The sequence below is a fragment of the Colletotrichum aenigma genome, assembly GCF_013390185.1.
Source record: "Colletotrichum aenigma strain Cg56 chromosome Unknown KSG_Cg56_contig07, whole genome shotgun sequence".
In the NCBI taxonomy this organism is placed as follows: Eukaryota; Fungi; Ascomycota; class Sordariomycetes; order Glomerellales; family Glomerellaceae; genus Colletotrichum; species Colletotrichum aenigma.
The window spans coordinates 1,767,303-1,786,131 of NW_023500913.1; the positions used below are offsets into that span (position 1 = coordinate 1,767,303).

Below are 18,829 nucleotides of genomic sequence, written 5' to 3' on the forward strand. Positions count from 1 at the left end.
CGTGCCCCGAACCAAATTGCGCATTCCGTGCATTCGCAAATTGTTCGCAGCCTTTTCTCGCGTACCTGCCGCGTGACGACCTACTTGATCTTCTCCTCGAGACGCTAGCCAGATCATCTCCAAACCCATTCCTTCATCAAAATCGACACAAGAAACTGTCGAGCTTCGCACCGATCTTGTACGGATCAGCCACGGACGATAATTTCGCCATGAACGGCTCCGGTAGCCCGTACGGCCAGCCGCCCGCGGCGTGGCAGGAGCATCGCACGCCTGACGGCAGAGCCTACTATTACAACCCCGCGACGAAGGTCACGCAATGGACCAAACCCGAGGACATGATGACGCCTGCTGAGGTATTAGAATTGACCTGCGACACGTGTGACTATCGCTAATTGATCTACAGAGAGCGCTTGCCAATCAGCCGTGGAAGGAGTATACTGCTGAAGGCGGTCGCAAGTACTGGTACAACACCGAGACGAAGACGAGCTCATGGGAGATGCCCGAGGCGTATAAGGCCGCTTTGGGAGCTACCAATGGTCCGGCCATATCTGCGTACGCAAACCAACCACCCCCATGCACGTCGCTAGCTAACAAGCGCAGGCCCACGAATGATCGAGGTTACGACCGAGGAGGACCTTCTGGTGGGTACTCCAACTCCGGATATGACTCTTACCGTGGCGACCATCGCGATCGTGACCGTGATCGTGAAACATTCCCCGAATCGCGCCAGTTGACGTATGGAAACGACACAAACGCAAAGGCGTTCGTTCCCGCCAGCAATGAGCCCGAATTTGCTACGCAGGAGGAAGCCGAAGCTGCTTTCACTAAGCTGCTGAAGCGTAGTGGTGTACAAACCGACTGGACATGGGAGCAGACGCTGCGAGCCATTGCGAAGGACCCTCAGTATCGGGCGATCAAGGATCCGAAGGATCGCAAGGCAGCGTTCGAGAAGTACTGCGATGACATGATCGTCCAAGACAAGGAGCGCGCAAAGGAGAGACTGACGAAGCTTCGTACTGACTTCGAGACCATGCTTAAGCGTCATCCCGAGATCAAGCACTACACCCGGTGGAAGACGGCACGACCCATGATCGAAGGCGAGACCATTTTCCGGTCTACCAATAGCGAATCCGAGCGCCGTCAGCTCTTCGAGGAGTACATCATCGAACTCAAGAAGGCGCACACGGAGAACCAGGCCGCCATGCGCAAGACCGCTATGGACGGCTTGATTGATTTGCTGCCAAAGCTCAACCTGGAGCCTTACACACGCTGGTCGGACGCCCAAGGCCTTATTTCATCCACGGCACCTTTCCAAAATGATGAGAAGTACATGACCCTGAGCAAGTTTGACATCCTGATTGCATTCCAAAACCACATGAAGGCTTTGGAACGTGCTTTCAACGACTCTAAGCAGGAGCAGAAGAACAAGAAGTTCCGTAAAGAGCGCAAGGCTCGTGACGCCTTCCTTTCGCTCCTTAATGAGCTCAGGAGAGACGGCAAGATCAATGCCGGCACAAAGTGGCGCCTGATTCACCCCCTCATTGAGAACGACGATCGCTACAAGAACATAGCCGGCCAGGGCGGCTCTACACCCCAGGAACTATTTTGGGACCTCGTTGAAGAGGAGGAAAAAGCCATCCGCGGTGCCAAGAATGACGTGGGGGATGTCCTTGAAGTACGTTGCCCGTGTCTTCCGTTTTTGTGTGCGGCCCACTAACCCTTTCATAGGATGAGCAGTTTGATGTCACCCCCAAGACTACTTTTGAGGAGTTCCACGCCGTTATCAAGAAGAATCGACGAACTGCTAACATTGATCGTGAAACGCTTATGGTTATTTTCGAACGGGTAAGGCTGTCTCAACCCAATCGTTTATCGCCGCAGCTGATGTTTGTGCAGATCAAGGAGAGACGGTCCTCCAAGCGGTCCGAGGAGGAGCGCCAGTCCGAGCGACAACAGCGGAGAGCGGCCGATGATCTCCGGGCATACTTTAAACGTATGGATCCCCCCATCACATTGGATGACACGTACGAGAAGGTCAAATCTCGCCTTGCGGATATCCCTGCCTTCCTGGCAGTCACCTCGGAAGAGGCGCGCATCGCAGCCTTTGACAGGCACATGAAACGACTCCGTGAGAAGGAGGAAGAGGCTGATCGCGACCGCCGCCGGCGCCGTGGCCGCGACTCTAGCGAACGCGATCTGTACCGTGAGAGACCCCGATCTAGAGGTGAGCGATCTCATCGTAGCAGTGGCCGTGCTACTAGGCGAAGTCGTAGCCCAGAGCCAGACGCGTACGAGGCGGATAGGCGTAAAGCCATTGCAGAGCGCGAGCGCAACCACCGCAAGTCGACCATGGCCGAGAGCCTTCTTTCGGATCGCGACCGCCGCTTATCGCCACCTCCCCGCCGCGAGAGGGAGCGTGAGCGTGAGCGGGACAGAGATCGCGAGCGCGACCGAGACCGTGACTATGATCGTCATCGTTCCCGCCGCGATGATGATGGCCACTACGACCGCGAAAGGAGGGACAGGGAAGAGGAGCGCGAGAGACTTTACCGACGACGAATGGGATCGTACGATGAGCTCCCTTATGGGGACGAGCGCCCATCTGGATCTCGGCGTCGCCGCGAGGAAGATGAGGATGACCGTCGCGATTCCAGAGATTCAAAGGTACGTCGCCTGTGTTGGGCAAGCATGTTCTTGGAACGACTCGCTAACCTTGGTTCAGAGAGTGAGGAGAGAAAGAACACCCCGTGAGCGCACCCCCCAACGTGATACACGCACCAAAAACAGGACTCCGCCCCCGGCCGCAGCTCCCGCTGCTGCGAGCAGCAACGAAGACAAGGGCAAGAATAACAAGGACGACGCTGGGGTCCACTCTGGCTCCGAGGAAGGCGAAATCGAGGAAGATTGAGCCAGTCACGACGAGGGTCGGAGGAGGAATTAACCAGCGTGAGAAGTGACTTTCGAGTACGTATCGGAAATCACCAGCCGTCAGTGAGAGCGTGATGACTGCTGCGCCTACAGACACACCTGTTCTTCCCTGCATTTCCCGGCGCGCTGTTCGTCGGGTGGCATTTCTCTTCTGCCGTACGCCCTTCGCGTGTTTCATCCGTTACCACCATCAGGAGTGGGCATTCCCGGCATTTGTTTAGTCTGTATGTATATCTCTTGTTTGACCTAACTGCAGGTGCGCACTTCTCGGGTAGTATAAAAAACGTACTTAGCTTTTTTAACAACGGTCTTTTGTTCCCTCTTATTTTGCTACGTGATATATGTGTTCTAAATATGCACGAGTCTTGCCACAGCACATTGCTGATGACAAGATTGACGGCAGTCATCCTGCTTGATCCATTGTCCCTCAATCTACAGAGTCTGGGTGTCCCAAATGAATGTGCCGGCCGAGGAAGAAGTGGCTCGGACCCGAATGAGGGATTTCCCTACGCAGCGGGATCAACCCACGTCATTCTCCGTAGGACCAGACAACAGGGGATAGACTGCCGTCGCCGTTGTTAGCCTTCGGCGTCATCGTCCTCGGACGCGCCGGCCTCCTCTAAACCCAAACCGTGATTCTGACCGCCGGAAGCGCGCCTCCCCAGCTGCCGCTTATGCCCTTTTTGAACGCCCTTAACGCCTGTGTCAAAGAATGCATTGTGACGCAGAGGGAAAAAAACATCCTTGTGGATGCCCTCTTCAACTCGTCTTGTCTCCGTCGTCCAGGAAGAACTACATGCGCAGTTAGTAAATGTGTTCGAGCCACGCTCTTTTACGATAAAACTTACGTAGTTGCCACCCAGCTTCTGCTCCTGGTCGAGCTGAGAGTTCAGCTTGTTGATACGGGGACGGTAGTTGGTGGGATCGCGACGGAAGGTGACATCAAGGTTCTTGAGGAAAGTGTTGCAGCCGGTCAGCAAAGACTGGGGCTTGTTCGCATGCGCATCGATACCGGGCTTGCCGTCGAAGACAATGACTCGGTCGGCGAGATAAGTGGCCATGATGAAATCGTGCTCGACGATGAAGGCGGTCTTCTTGGCGTGCATGATGAAACGCTTGATGACACGAGAAGCAATGATACGCTGCTCGGAATCGAGGTAGGCAGAAGGCTCGTCGATGAGGTAGATGTCGGCAGGCATACCCAGAGACAGAACGATGGCGACACGCTGCAATTCACCACCGGACAAGTTCTTGACTTCCTGGTCAATGAAGTCATCCAGCTTCAGGGGCTTGACGACATCGGTCTGGAACTGAGGGGACAGGAAAGCGGCCCTGATCTTCTTGAAGAAGAGTTGACGAACAGTGCCCTCGAATTTGGGAGTGATGGTCTGGGGCTTCATGGAGATCTTCATCTCAGGGACTGAGGCCTTGTTATCGGGCTTGAGTGCGCCCGCAAGCATGCGGCAGAAGGTGGTCTTTCCGGTTCCGTTCTCTCCCATCATGACAATGATCTCAGAGTCAGTGAAGTCGCCAGAGTCGATTTTCAGCTTGAAGTTGCCCAATGTCTTCTCCATCTTGGGATACTTAAAGGCACGGGACTTCTCAGCAGCGAACTCATCGGCAGCCTCGGCCATCTTGAAGGTCAAGGATTCGTCGCGGAAACGCAGGTTCTCGGTGGGGATGTGGCCGTCGAGGAAGATGTTGATACCTTCACGCACGGACTGAGGAAGGGTGACGACACCGTAAACAGCAGGACGACCGTACAGAACGCAGATGAAGTCGGAGAGGTAGTCCAGGACAGACAAATCGTGCTCGACGACGATGACGTAGTCGTCGTCACGGAGGAGAGAGCGGATGATACGGGCGGCGGCCAATCTCTGCTTGACATCGAGGTAGGAAGACGGCTCGTCGAACATGTAAACGTCGGCCTTGCGAACACAGACGGTTCCGATGGCAAAACGCTGCAGTTCTCCACCAGACAGGAGGTTGATCTCACGGTCCATAATATGGTTGAGCTCAAGAACGTCGCAAACCTCCTTCTTGTTGTCGAGGGAGCTCTGGGCGTCGATCAAAGCCTTGACGGATTTCTGGGGGCCCTTGACGGCACGGGGAATCTGGTCGACGTATTGCGGCTTGACGACAGCCTTGAGGTCATCCTCCAAGAGCTTGGTGAAGTAGTCTGTAAAAAGGGGTCAGCATGTGATAGGCCAAGTTTCTGGAGCTCGGTTCACGCACTCTGGAGCTCAGAACCACGGAAGTACTTGATGACATCTTCCCAGTCAGGAGGGTTATCGTAGCGACCCAAGTTGGGCTTAAGTTTGCCGGAGAGAATCTTCAGAGCGGTACTCTTTCCAATACCGTTGGTACCGACGAGACCCAGCACATTTCCTGGTCGGGGCATGGGCAGACGATGAAGCTTGAAGCTGTTGGCGGAATAACGGTGGGTGACCTGGGTCTCGAGGTTCGTGGGCAGGTTGATGATGGTGATGGCGCCGAAGGGGCACTTCTTGGGGCAAATGCCACAACCGATGCATAGCGACTCGGACAGGAAGGCGATGCGGGATTCGGGGCTGACTTCGATGCAGAGCTTGCCGGAGCGAACGACAGGGCAGGACTTTTTGCACTCCTGGCGACACTTCTTGGGCTTGCACTTATCGCTGTTGACGATAGCGACACGGGTGAGCTTGTCCGACATGGTGATGATGGTGCCCGACTGGTCGAGGCGGGGTTAACGATGGGAGGGTTGGTGGGGCAGTTTTTTTTTCTGCGCGCGAAGGAAATAAAAATAAAAAAAAAGAGGAGGGGAGGGCGGGAGCGTAGCGCAGCGAGGCAATGCGAGAGAGTTCGGTCGGTCGAGTTGGGAGGAGACGAGATTAAATTTGCAGGACCGGGCAAAGCGGCGAGGATTGTCGAGGCGTCGCGACCTGGCCTTCTGGAGATGACGGAAGAAGAGAATTTTTGGTGTTGTTGCAAAGTGTCGGAGACAAAAACACGGTTGCGGCAGCGAAAAGCAGTCGGTCATCCAATTTGTGTGCGCCGTCACTGGTGTGAATCGCCCAATTTTTGGCGGGGCACTTTTCGATACCCTACCTGCCACACTACCCCGCCAGTGAGGGTTCTTGGGTCCTGTCCAAGTAATCGGACACCCAAATTGCGAGAAACAGTACCTTGCGCTACTTTGGGAACACCTGACATCACTGTGCTGGGTGAGGCCAAACGCCCGGCCTAGAGTGCGCTCAGCAACCACTGCAAGTGCCATCCACCAATCTTGTTTGGAATGTGCCTATGCACTCGCACTCGTCCGAAAGACCGTTGACCGCTTGTTTACCTATATGCCAACTAATACCTGCCAGAATACCTTATGTATGCACTCTCCAACTGTGCGTGTTCGATCGAACCATGGAGAACGTATCCACTCGATTGCCTCGAGTCTCTGGAGTCTGGAGCTTCTGCCGGAAGACGTGCTTTCTGAAGCCTCCGTTGCTCCATCTGGAAGCTGTCCACCAACCCCTGGCCAAGCGAGGGCATAGCGACTAGGTTGTCCAAGATGACTGCGCAGACGCCCGCCATTGCATTCCAGTCTCCTAGGGCGGTTGTCGTTTGCTTAGCAAGAATTCCGTAGAACACAACCAACACATGCAGAAAGAAAGGAGTGGCCCGTCAGAAAGAGAAAGACAAACGCGAAAGAGAAAGTCGTATGATCAATGCGCAGTCTTCGCTTCTTCGTTTTCCAGATTCTGGACACATCGAAACACTAATTCCTGTTCAGAACTTAACCAAGCCTTCCAGTTGAAACTTTGCTTTAGCTTAACTATCGGCATACTAGGACAGATTCTACGACTGTCTGCCTAGGTACTAAAAACCTTTCTGACATTAGGATTTGATCTTGGGCGAAGGCTCGAAAATCGGTATCCAGTGGGCATCAACCGATCGAGTCACAGCGTAGACTAGAGTCAGTACGTCTGTTCTACTCTCGGCAAGTAAATCTGATAGCTAGCCGATCCTTTATGTTGTCCGATCCCGCCTCTCATATGTTTATCAGATCGGCAGTAACGGAGTTGCGATGTTGAGAGTGGGGAAACGAGACGGGAGCGGTGAAATCGCGGCGCTAGCGGGGTTCCGAGTCTCGGTGAACTATGCCCGCTCGCCTGTGGTTGCGGTTGACGGGCCTGGGATGGAGCTGATGGAAGTCCAGATGCTGAGGCTGGAGGTCGTGGCCCCCATCCTCCCACCCCTGTCGCTCATTCGCTCATTCGCTCATTCACCGGCGAGAGTCGGACTACGCTTACCTTATCGATAGCAACGAGGTACGTACTGCCGGTCTTGCCCTCCGGCTAGGTCGCCCGCTCGCTGAAGGCTCCCCAGCGGATGCCTGAGGCCACTACGTGCGACACTTTTCTCGGGGGTGATTCAGTGCGGCTAGCGCTACAACCACCTGTACCTCACCCGTGCATCCACCTCAATTCTTTCCTGCCTCTCCACCAGTACATTTTCCATCCACCACCACCCTTCACTCGCCAGGCTTTGGACAACCCACGCAACGTCACTTGTCCATATCCTTCTTCAATACCTCATCTGATACAGATCAATGGTACTTGCTGCCTGGGGGCCACATGTTAATGACTTGTAAGTTGCCTCTTCACCCACCATACTGGCCTTGCAACGGCCGGCCCAAATCCCCGTCGCGAACCATCATCTCAGCCTCGAGCTGGCGCGCTCGCATCTTGATATCCATATCGGCCATGACCTTAGTGGCCAATGGAATCGTTTTGGTTGATGAAGATGGCGCCCATAAACGATTCTGATGCCCTGGAGTCATGCCACGGCGCATCTATTACGTCTGATGGGCACAATGGCACCGCCAACAACTTTCAGCCTCGTCTCCATCGATCGCGTCTTTGCGATGCGACGAGGGTGCCTCCTCCATCAATATTGCGCTTTCCCCCGTTCTATGATGACATATCCTGTCGCCAGAGCTGGCTCATTATGCTATTTCTGCACCCATGCCTCTCACCGTTATGGCACATGGCTAATGCCGTTCCGTCTATAGCAGGCAGCCTCGACTTAGACCATCGTCATGTCTAGCCCCCTCGAACCCGGTCCCACAAACGGGTTCCGGTCGCCGCAGGGCGGTTCTCCCTCTCCAATAGTCGCCCGTGGTCACCAGAGCGATAGTGACCTCTCTGATGTGCACGATAATGCCGCAGTACCTGTTTCATCGTCGCCGTCGCCGGATCCCAACGACTCGACCGGATACATCAACGGAGCACCCGACTTCGCCGAGAGCGACAGCTCTGGTGATGATAATAATGCTTCTGATGACGCAGACTTTGACATGGATGATGACGCGGCATCCATTGTCCAGAGTGACGGAGCTGGCGATGCTCATTCAAGCTCCAACGACTCTCAACGTCCGTCAAAGCGCAAGGTCGCCGCAAGAGAAGACGAATACATCAAAGCAAATCCAGAGCTGTATGGCTTGAGAAGAAGCGTACGTTGATTCGCGATCCATGAGACGAGTCTCTCCACTAACCACTGCTCCAGTCTCGCCCAACACAGCAGCGCAAGATGGTGAGTGCCTCAATCTCCCCCGCCTCGATGGCTGTTCCTGACGATTTCGCCATTTTAGGTCGATTCTTCCGACGACTCTGATGATGATTCCGACGTCGTTCCTACTAACCGAAGGACTATCAAGAGAAGACGTGTAGAAACCTCAAGACAATGTAAAACGCCCCTCCTCCTCATCGATGCCTTCCGCACCATTAGACTGACTTCCGCATTACAGCTTCGAAAAGAGGTACTCCCGCGCGACAGCCGTCCGTCGACTCCGATTCCGATTCTGATAACTACGGTGGTGCACGCGCAAAAAGCCTGCAAAAGAAGGCACGGCGCCAGCGAGAAGCCCAGCCAAACGTGGTCTTCGCTGAGAAGCGTTGGTCCAGTAGGCGGGCCGCCCAGGTGCAGCAAGGAGCATACGAAGAGAGCGACGTTGACGATGAGGATGAAGACGCGTCCGAGCTCACACCCAATTACTATGCTGCAGACGTCGTTGACGATTCTCCCTACATCGACAAGGTCCTGAAGCACAAGCTCAAAGACGACCTCGACCTCTCATGGAGTTCCGGCAAAGACGACTTCGAATACTACATTAAGTGGCAAGGGAAATCGCATATGCACGACACTTGGGAGACCACAGACACACTCCGCGGTCTGCGAGGCTACCGCAGGATCGAAAACTACTACAGAGCCGTCGTAGAACACGAACTTTACATCCGATTCGGTGATGACATCGCACCCGAAAATAAGGAACAATTCTTCTTGGAGCGCGAGCGAAAAGAAGAGGCGTTGGAGGATTTTACCAAAGTAGACAGAGTTGTCGCAGTGCGAGACGGCGATGACGGCGACGAATATCTCGTCAAGTGGAAGGGTTGCTACTACGACGAGTGTACGTGGGAAGCCGCATCTGCTATCAACGCAGAGTTCCAAGACAAGATCGACCAGTATCTGGACCGATCCTCGCGCTCATGGGTATCGGACCGGAAAGAGTCGAATCCGGATACGCGAACAAGAATGACGAAGCTGGAAGCGCAGCCTGATTACATCAAAGGCGGCGAGCTGCGCTCTTTTCAACTGAGGGGCTTGAATTTCCTCTGCCTCAACTGGACCCGCGCCAACAACGTCATCCTCGCCGATGAAATGGGTCTTGGAAAGACCGTTCAAAGTGTCTCTTTCCTCAGCTGGCTCCGCAATGAACGGGAGCAAGAGGGCCCCTTCCTGATTGTTGCTCCCCTCAGTGTCATTCCAGCATGGGGAGATACCTTCGACAATTGGTCTCCAGACATGAACTATGTCGTGTATCTCGGAAACGAGACTGCTCGCAATACCATTCGTGAAAACGAACTCATCGTCAACGGCAACCCTAAAAAGCCCAAGTTCAACGCTCTGATTACCTCCTACGAGATGATTCTCCAAGACTGGCAATTTCTCTCAACAATCAAATGGCAGGCCCTCCTCGTCGATGAAGCTCACCGTCTGAAGAACAAGGAATCGCAGTTGTATCAAAGACTTGTGAGCTTCGGAATTCCTTGCAAAATCTTGATCACCGGCACACCCATTCAAAACAATCTGGCTGAACTTTCGGCACTCATGGACTTCTTGAACCCTGGCAAAGTCATCATTGACGAGGAGCTCGAGAGCTTGGCAGGAAATGACGCACAGGAGAAGCTGCAAGATTTGCATAAATCCATCGCTCCTTACATCCTCCGCCGTACCAAAGAGACTGTCGAATCAGACTTGCCGCCGAAGACTGAAAAGATTATTCGCGTTGAGCTTTCCGATGTCCAGCTGGAGTACTACAAAAACATCTTGACCAGAAACTATGCTGCTCTCTCCGACGCGACCGGCCAGAAGAACTCGTTATTGAATATCATGATGGAGTTGAAAAAAGTCAGCAACCATCCGTACATGTTTGCCGGTGCCGAAGACAGAGTGCTGGCCGGCAGTACCCGTCGTGAAGACCAGATCAAGGGTTTGATTGCCAGCAGTGGAAAGATGATGCTTCTCGACCAGCTGTTGACGAAGCTCAGGAAGGACGGCCACCGAGTCCTGATCTTCAGTCAGATGGTTAAAATGCTGGATATCCTGAGCGACTACATGGTCTTGAGAGGGTATAAGTTTCAGCGTCTTGATGGAACCATTGCCGCAGGGCCCAGGCGCCTGGCGATCAATCACTTCAACGCCGAGGACAGCGAGGATTTCTGCTTCCTCTTATCTACCAGAGCTGGTGGTCTCGGTATCAACCTGATGACCGCAGACACCGTCGTCATCTTCGACTCTGACTGGAACCCGCAAGCTGATCTGCAAGCGATGGGCCGTGCTCACCGAATTGGCCAAAAGAAACCAGTTAGCATCTACCGCCTTGTGTCAAAAGAAACTGTCGAGGAAGAAGTCCTTGAGCGAGCCCGCAACAAGCTACTTCTTGAATATCTCACTATTCAGGCTGGCGTCACCGATGATGGAAAAGCTTTCCGCGACGAGATGAACAAGAAAGGCATTAGGGTCGACGGCCCCAATTCTGCGGAAGATATTCAATGGATCCTCAAGATGCGCTCTCAGAAGATGTTCGAGCAGACCGGAAACCAGGAACGACTTGAACAGCTGGACATTGACTCCATCTTGGAGAACGCTGAAGTCACTAAGACCAAGGTTGACGACAAGATGAACCTGAGCAGCGGTGGCATCGACTGGGACAATTTCATGCAGTACACTGACGTAAAGGTGGACGATCTCACACTGGACTGGGACCAGATTATTCCTGCAGAAGAACTTGCCGTCATCAAAGCTGAGGAGGACCATCGGAAGAATGAGGAGTATCTCGCAAAGGTCGCTGCTGAGAGTGCACCACGGAGGGCTACGATCAAAAACCGGCATGGAGGCGAGACGGACCGGTCGGACCGCCTCGCAAAGAAGCGCCAGAGAGAAGAACAACAACGGCAGGAGGCCGAAGAGCAACGTGCTTTACTGTCAGACCCGAAGCGGCCACTCAATGAAAAGGAAACCCGCAATCTTCTCAAGGCCTTCTTTCGGTACGGCTCAATGGAAGACCGCGGCGATGAGATCATTCAAGAAGCAAGACTTGGAGGACGTGACCGCGACTTCCTCAAATCCATCCTGGATGACTTCACCAAGAGATGTGGCGACGCACTCGACGAGAACAGCGCACGCCTAATGGATGACGAAAGGAAGCTCGGGAAGTCCCTGACCAAGAAGGACAAAAAGGCAGTTTTGGTGGACTTCGGCGAAGTTCGCAAGATGAACGCCGAAACCGCAATAGAGCGGCCGCAGCAACTTCGTCTTCTTCGTCAAATCTTGCAGAAGAATGATGACTTCAAGACTTTCCGCCTCGCCGACGCGACTAAGGCTGCCCATTACACTTGCGAGTGGGGCGCACGAGAGGATGGCATGCTGCTTGTTGGCATTGACCGGTATGGTTTTGGCGCGTGGACGCAGATCCGAGACGACCCTCAGCTGGACATGGGGGACAAGTTCTTCCTCGAAGAACACCGTATTGAGAAGAAGGAAGAGCGGAACAAGGCCTCCGACAAGGGCGTCAGCTCCCCTGGTGCTGTTCATCTGGTGCGCCGTTCGGAGTACCTGCTCTCTGTGCTCCAGGCCAAGCACTCTACAGACCCACTGGCCCACCGAACTGTCGAAAATCACCATCGCAATAACAAGCGATTGACAAACGGGCACCGTCGCAGTGACGTGGGTAGCGCCGCCGCGTCCCCTGCACCACCGGCTTTAAAGAAGAGCAGCTCTTACAGGGATCGAGAACGCAGCCACGGCGAGCACCACCGCAGCCGCAGCAATGCCGAAGAGCGAGGAACGCCGCGACCTGATTCAAAGCGGAAGCACTCCGGGCATGACGAAGGCCGCATTCCCAAGCATCGGAGAATGGACGAGACTCGCCGTACTAAGAATAATGGCGATGAGCAACAATCTCCGAGGGCTGATCAGCGCAGACACCGTGATGACGGTGAACGCAGCCAAAAGATTCGCCGACCTGACGACAACCGGCATGGCGATGACCGCCGCCGTTCGAGCAACACCCCAAGAACTAATCAGCCCGACAGCGATCGCCGTAACCAGGCCCTGCGTCGGTTGGACCAGCTGCGCAGGATGGGAGACAACAAGGAGGAGCGGGAGACGGATGCAGATGCCATGCTATGGTATCTGCTTAAGCCAGTTCGAGCAAACTTTGAGGCTATCCTGTGTACGACAAAGGAAAGAGTCAAGTCTAGCAAGGAGCGGGCCAAGATTTTCGGCGAAGAGTTGATTGTAATTGGCAATTTTTTGGATCGCGAATTCGTCAAGGAACGCGATGACTCGCTGAAGAACCGCTTCTGGTATGAGACATCGACACGATGCTTTTTAAGTCACTACATACTAACAGAATCATAGGGAATTCTTGGCGAATCTTTGGCCTGTCGACAGCACTAGCAATGAGGTGACAGGCGACCGACTGAGCGCCATGTATAGAGTCCTGCGGGACAGAGAAGCGAAGAAGCAAAACGGAGACAAGCCAGTTGCCGTGGCGGCGAATGGCACGGCTGCCGCCTCCTAGGTGCAAGATCTCGCATGATAAAACAACACAGAAAAGCGGATGGCATTTTCCTTCTGCAGAGTTTCGATCAAGTCATGATTCGTGTTTATTTCAGCATTGGCCCGGCGTTTCGGTACTTAGGGAGGAAGGCATCTTTGTCGAGGCGAGGGAATGATAAACTACAACATACCCGGACTTGCATGGTACAGGACGACCCGTTTTGGAGTTTTGCGAAAGCATCGTGTCTTTTCTCCTGCTCTTTGGTCTCACAGGGGGCAGACGAGAGAAAGGCACATCTACCGTGTGGACCAGGTGACAACGTTGATTCGCGGAAGAAGCATCAGAGGCGTCGAGGTCGCGGTCACATGACGTTGGCCTTGTCTCTGCTCGGTGAGCAGCCTTGTCAGCCGTGTTCGACTGGACGTGGACTCGCGTGCCCACATGGCTCGGCTTCTTGTCGGTTGGGCCCAGAGCGGAACTCGCCGTGAGTCACGCTGGACCTGTCGAGCCCATGGAAAGAGCATATGTCCTCATTATTAGAGTATTTACGAGCAGCGAGGGGAGTCAGAGAGCACAAAATAAGGGACCTGCATGTGTTTAGGTATCTTGACGGCCAGAAGAGCCCTGATTCGTGAACAAGATGGGGTGTGCGCGGACCCCTACGACGGGGTTGGCGGTGGAAAAGACGCCCCGCGATCGCGCAGAGCCCCCACGAAGAGATGGCGGAATACTCCGCCTTACAAATCTATTTAATACTTCTCGTTGAATCTGCATTGCGAATGTGAACGTGAGAAAATGGCCATGTTCGTCTGTCGTCGGATGAAGGAACGGAAGAACAACGCAATTGGGAGAGTCGCTGATGTTGTCAGGGACCACCTGAGGCCGACATCCGCAGAACGCGCAAAGAAAGACCTGTTGGCATATGTAGCGTACCGCACGCTCCGGCCATCTTCGACAACGAAGAGCCCTTGTTGCTGGGCAGTAACATCATCTCCGTGCTGTGTGAGCATTGGAAACCCAACAAAACCAGACTGCATATGAATTAATTCGGAAAAGCGCCCAAAGACCAGGTGCATATCAAGTGATATATTAACGATATTGCCTCGCAGCCGGAGACACAACGCCTTCTATTCCGTTATTTTGGTCCATGCTCTCTGCGCCTCTTTGTACGTCGGTAGGGTTATGAGAGCCCGCCTGAGAAAGCCTCCGCCTGAGAAAGCCTCCGCCTGTCCTACCCAGATCATAATGACTCGTACCTCAACTGCAGGAGCGCCTTTGTACAAGGAGTCGACGTTATGTACATAGTTAGAAAACGGCGTAATAATGATCCAGGCCAACTCCTCTCATTAAAATAACAGCATCCCAATGATCGTTGGTTGTGGCCCGAACGCTTCGGTACCAGCATGACGAATCCGTCCTCTATGCATAAAATGTAAACAAATATCAATGTTGGCTGCACCTATAAGGTGGGCGTTGTTTTCGTATTCAGTCCATCAGCTGCTCCATCCCCCTAGGAATAGACTGAGGCGAAATGGTCTCGGATTTACGTCGCTCATGCATGGGGGTTGCCGGCCGCATGTCGCTCTGCATACCTTCCAGCGTGCTGCTGGTGGCAGGCGATGACTTCGGACGCTCTGTCAAGGCGGGCCGTGTGATGTTCTCAAATGACTTTGATGACGGTGTCTTGTCATCGTGAGCAGATTCCGCTGCTGGCTTTTGAGGGTAGTAAATGTTCTTGGCCGGCTTCTGGGCTTCGGGTCGCAGAGGTGGCAGCAGAGAAGCAAGCTTGTCCTCTGCAAATTTGTAATGCTGATTGTCCAGTTTGCCGGCGAGTGTCTCTTGAGGCATATCGGCAAGTTCGCGATTCTTCTGAGTCTTGAAGGTCTGGCTGAGCGCATTCTTGGGCGGCTCGTTAGATTTCTTGCCGTTGGATTTGCGAGGTTTTTTGACCATTGTCTTCTTGACCGTCTTGGCTGACACATCGGTGTCTGATGCGACTTGATGGCCACCGAACGAGAGCTTGCTCTGTTTTGACTTGGGTCCTTTCTTCCCAGTCTCGGCTGCCTTGATTCTAGGACTGGCTGTTGGAGTAGGAATACTCTGGATGGGGTCAACAAGCTTGCGCTTCTTGTTTTCGGTTGCAGATCCAGAGTCGGATTTGGTGGGCGACCCGGGGAGAGTTACCAGCAAGTTGTCTCTCAAAAGCCTAGCCCGACGTTGCTGCTCATCCTCCTCACTAAGATAAGGGCTATCCCCGCTCTGAGGCTCATCGAACCGTGGCAAGCTGACCCAATGAGCGACATCGTCGCACTTTCCTCGGACAACCAGGTCCCAGCAGTCCTTGAAATCGTTGTGTTGAGGTTCCGAGTCGGTGTTGATCCATGCGGTAAACCCATCCCTGCGGCTGCGGGTCACCTGACACAGCTCCTTGACGAGTCGTCTGACGCCAGGGATTTTCAGGCTAGTGCCGACAACAACCACGGCATCTGGACGCGACTTCAGGTCGACGCTGGAAACCTTTCCAATGGCCTCTTCATCAGGATTAAACTCGTTATAGAGTACCATTCTGGGTCGCAAGCGACCGATGCCGTGGCTCCTCCTCTGCTCATACTGAGTTCGGAGTGTGTCAATCATAACACACTCCTCGCATAGTGGAGCCTCGTGACCCACGAAAAGCTCTGTTTTCAAAGGCTTGATGTCGGCGCATTTGGAGCATACCATATGTTCAACGCTGCCGTGCAGTTGAATGGTCGTTGGCCAGGGTCCCTTCGTGTTGAGAGGAACAGCCGTCTTCAAAGGCTCCATGCTGGTATCGATGCAGTCGACATTCTGGCTGTAGAGTCGTAATAATCGCTTTTCGTGGGCAAGTGAGGCTAGTAGGTGATGAAAGGGCGTCGGCTCGGCGGCCTTGACCATGTTGGACAGATCGCAAATCATCTTGTGGAACTTTTCGGTGGAGGAGTCGTGTTTGTAGACAGACGCGTCGAAAAGATGCTTGCCGGACCCCTTCATTTTGTGATCGTTGGGCAAAGTTGCGAAAAGACCCTTCTTGGACCGGAAATCGGGGATGCCTGCGGACACGGAAATTCCAGCACCGGCGATGACGACAATCTTCTTCCTCTTCTTCAAGGCGGAGACCAGGCGGGCCAATTTCTCGTCATTCTCGCTGCAGCTCTCTAAGTCAAGATGCTCGGTAGTGCGCTCTTTGGGAGGTGTGATCTTGCGACGCTTTCGTGGAGGCTGGCCTTCGTTGGCGTCGCTCGAGTTCACTTTAATGGAGTCGGCAGGGTCATCGAGCTTGATGGCAGGGACGGATTCATCGGCGGTCTCTAGCTTGACTGGTGACTGAGCACCCGAAGGCATGGAGGAGGTCGGGGAAGGGTAACGTTTTGACGCGTCGAGATCGGCTTCAGGGGATGACGGTATTGAGGGCGACTTTGAGAGAAGCGACAGGGGCGATGAAAGGGGCGAGTCGGAGGGAGATGAGGTGTTTTGATGCGCGTCGACACCCATATTTGAAGGGGAGGAAGGTGCGTCCATTTCGGTGTCGGTGTCGGTATCGGTGGCCGGAGACAAGGGGTTGGAGGAGAGAAGACGGTTGATAAAAGCAAAGAAAGTCATGAGCAAGAATGTTCTATACCATGGCGATTGTAAAGGTGTATGCTGGTTGAATAGTCCTTTCTCCAAGGTAGGGTTGAAAGGGTTTTCGCTGTCCACGGGAGATGAGAAGTGTCGTTGAAGAAAGACAAGGTGTGGAGAGAGGATCCGGGCGAGGGTACCTTAACAAGTACCTGTCCGTACAACCTGTACGCAGACGTACATGGATGGGGCACGGAGGGAGAAGGGGGGGGTGGAGGGGGGAGGAGGGAAGGGGCCTTTGGGACCTGGGCAGCGGCGGCGGGAATGAGAGCGGCTGATGACTTGGAACCTTGGGCAGGGCAGATAGAGTAAGGCAAGCAGCGCAGCGAGGTGCCGTCAATAACAACAAGCTTGTTGGGTGCGATGGGTACTGAGTAAGGTGGCCGGCCAGTATCTAAGCTAGGAAGAGCCGGAAAGAGGGAGAAAGAGAGACAGACAGGGCAGAGCAGAGGTGAGGGCAGTGACGGTGAGGCAGAGTGTGGAGGAAAAGGGGGGTGTTGGAGGGTCGAGCCCGACCATCAGAACGACTGTCAGATTCAGATCACACAAGCAATCAGAAAGGCAAAGGGAAAAGCAAAAGTCGAGAGGAACGAGGAACGAGGAACAAGAGCCGGCGACGGCGCCGTAGCAGATGGGGATGCGGGCGGGCAAGAGTACCCGTCCGGTGGCTAGTGCGCGTTGGCGATTCTGGCTGGGTTCGGTGCCACGCTTCTTCTTGTTCGCGCACGCTCCCACTACAGTCTGCGGCACGTTAGCTAGGTGCCTCTTGTTTTGGTTCCGGCCTCCAGCGAGAGTGTCGCTTAGTTTCCCATTGGTTCTCGCCTCTGATGTTGGAGGTGGGAAGAAAAGGAAAAAAACACTGAGGAAAAAAGATCTAACAGCGACTCCACTTTCCGGTCGTTGGTTCGTGGTGCCGTTCTGCGTCAATCTGCAGAAGAGATACATCGCCTGTGCTAACTCCCAACCGCCCTTCCCCTCTTGTTATTGAGCCGTTCTCCTCTTCCCTCAACTGCTATACCTACGCTTACTTCGTTTTGTTCATTGGGAATCATGCGACATCCGGCTGCTGACGAGCAACCCCGCTGCTTGGGTATTTCTAGCTGCTGGTCGAAAATGACTCGATCCCGCACTCGACCGTTCTCCTACATCTTCTCTCTCAACCAGCCATGTATGGGGCCGCCACAAGTGGCCTGTCGATCCAGCGGTGAGATGCAGCTGGCTATTCCAGTGCACAACAGCCCAGGTCTAACAAGTCCCTTTCAGCCTCCGTATGTGTGAAAGGTGGCTATATGCGCGGACGTGATCTCTCAATTTTGCAACTCCATCAATTGGGCGCAAATGCCAGGGCAAACAATGCTCGCGTGCAGAGTCGCGCAGAACATAGTTGGCCAACACTACGTCATCCGCTCATGGGCTGAAGATGAGATTTGCCAACATGCTTCAGTCTATTGAGTGCATGGTATGAAGACTCTTTCCATGTCTCTTGATGGCCCTAGGTAAGATATGACGGTGCCATGCACAGAGCACTCTCGTCCTTCAACAGTCATCAAGCGGCGGCCATGGTCGGCTGAAACGCGGCCGAGTCGCGGGCGCCAGGAAAAGCGACAACACATTGTGAGGTACCGGTTCAGACTGCGGTGGTATTCGTAGGTACCTTTTAGTGTCTAAGTAGGTACTTTACCGCAGCCCACAGGGCCACAAGGCAGGCGAACCGGAGCCTGGAGGGAACTGAGAGTGGACGCCCGTTGCTCGGAAACATTGCTCGCCCCCGTGTCCACGTCTGTCCGTCTGCCCTTCCCTGTCACAATCGATTGGGGGCCCGGCCCTTTCCTGCAAGGATCATCGGACGGACGTCACGGGTCGCTGTTTCCCCACGGCGTTGAGATTGTGTGGACTGCCGCAATGCACATCACTCAGGGCGCACCGCACCTCAAATCTTACCTTAGAAAGTAGACTTCAGCCTCGCTGTGGCTGGCACCTATGTTGCTCAACCAGACATGTGGCTGGCTGAGGTAAGCTTTCAATCCCGTGGGAAGCAAGACGCGTCTCCACTCTACCATCCTGAGAATTTGAGGCTGAGGTAAGGATCCGCTGGCGTACCTTCCACCCAGCAGCCAAGGTCCTCTGCACTGTAGAGGGTCCAGCGTGTGTTCATGTGAA

The 18,829-nt window shown here is 54.1% G+C and overlaps 4 protein-coding genes across 4 annotated transcripts; 2 read left to right on the forward strand and 2 right to left on the reverse strand.

Moving 5' to 3' along the window:
• Positions 1–209: 209 nt before the first annotated feature.
• prp40 (Pre-mRNA-processing protein prp40) lies at positions 210–2,908 on the forward strand (the record flags this gene model as incomplete). Its single annotated transcript, XM_037325984.1, has 6 exons — positions 210–353; positions 404–552; positions 601–1,675; positions 1,729–1,845; positions 1,897–2,664; positions 2,723–2,908. The coding sequence occupies 6 exons, from the start codon at positions 210–212 to the stop codon at positions 2,906–2,908; spliced, it is 2,439 nt and encodes an 812-aa protein (XP_037175683.1).
• A 779-nt stretch (positions 2,909–3,687) lies between these two features.
• RLI1 (Translation initiation factor RLI1) lies at positions 3,688–5,623 on the reverse strand (the record flags this gene model as incomplete). The annotated part of the gene is made up of 3 exons (XM_037325985.1): positions 3,688–3,720; positions 3,777–5,107; positions 5,164–5,623. 3 exons carry the CDS (start codon positions 5,621–5,623, stop codon positions 3,688–3,690), a joined length of 1,824 nt encoding a protein of 607 aa, XP_037175772.1.
• A 2,382-nt stretch (positions 5,624–8,005) lies between these two features.
• Positions 8,006–13,051, forward strand: hrp3 (Chromodomain helicase hrp3; the record flags this gene model as incomplete). Its single annotated transcript, XM_037325986.1, has 5 exons — positions 8,006–8,419; positions 8,473–8,499; positions 8,558–8,651; positions 8,714–12,833; positions 12,889–13,051. The coding sequence occupies 5 exons, from the start codon at positions 8,006–8,008 to the stop codon at positions 13,049–13,051; spliced, it is 4,818 nt and encodes a 1,605-aa protein (XP_037175118.1).
• Positions 13,052–14,515: 1,464 nt separating this feature from the next.
• On the reverse strand, positions 14,516–16,570 carry CGCA056_v010740 (NAD-dependent protein deacetylase hst4; the record flags this gene model as incomplete). Its single annotated transcript, XM_037325987.1, has 1 exon — positions 14,516–16,570. One exon carries the CDS (start codon positions 16,568–16,570, stop codon positions 14,516–14,518), a length of 2,055 nt encoding a protein of 684 aa, XP_037175868.1.
• Between the last annotated feature and the right edge of the window lie 2,259 nt (positions 16,571–18,829).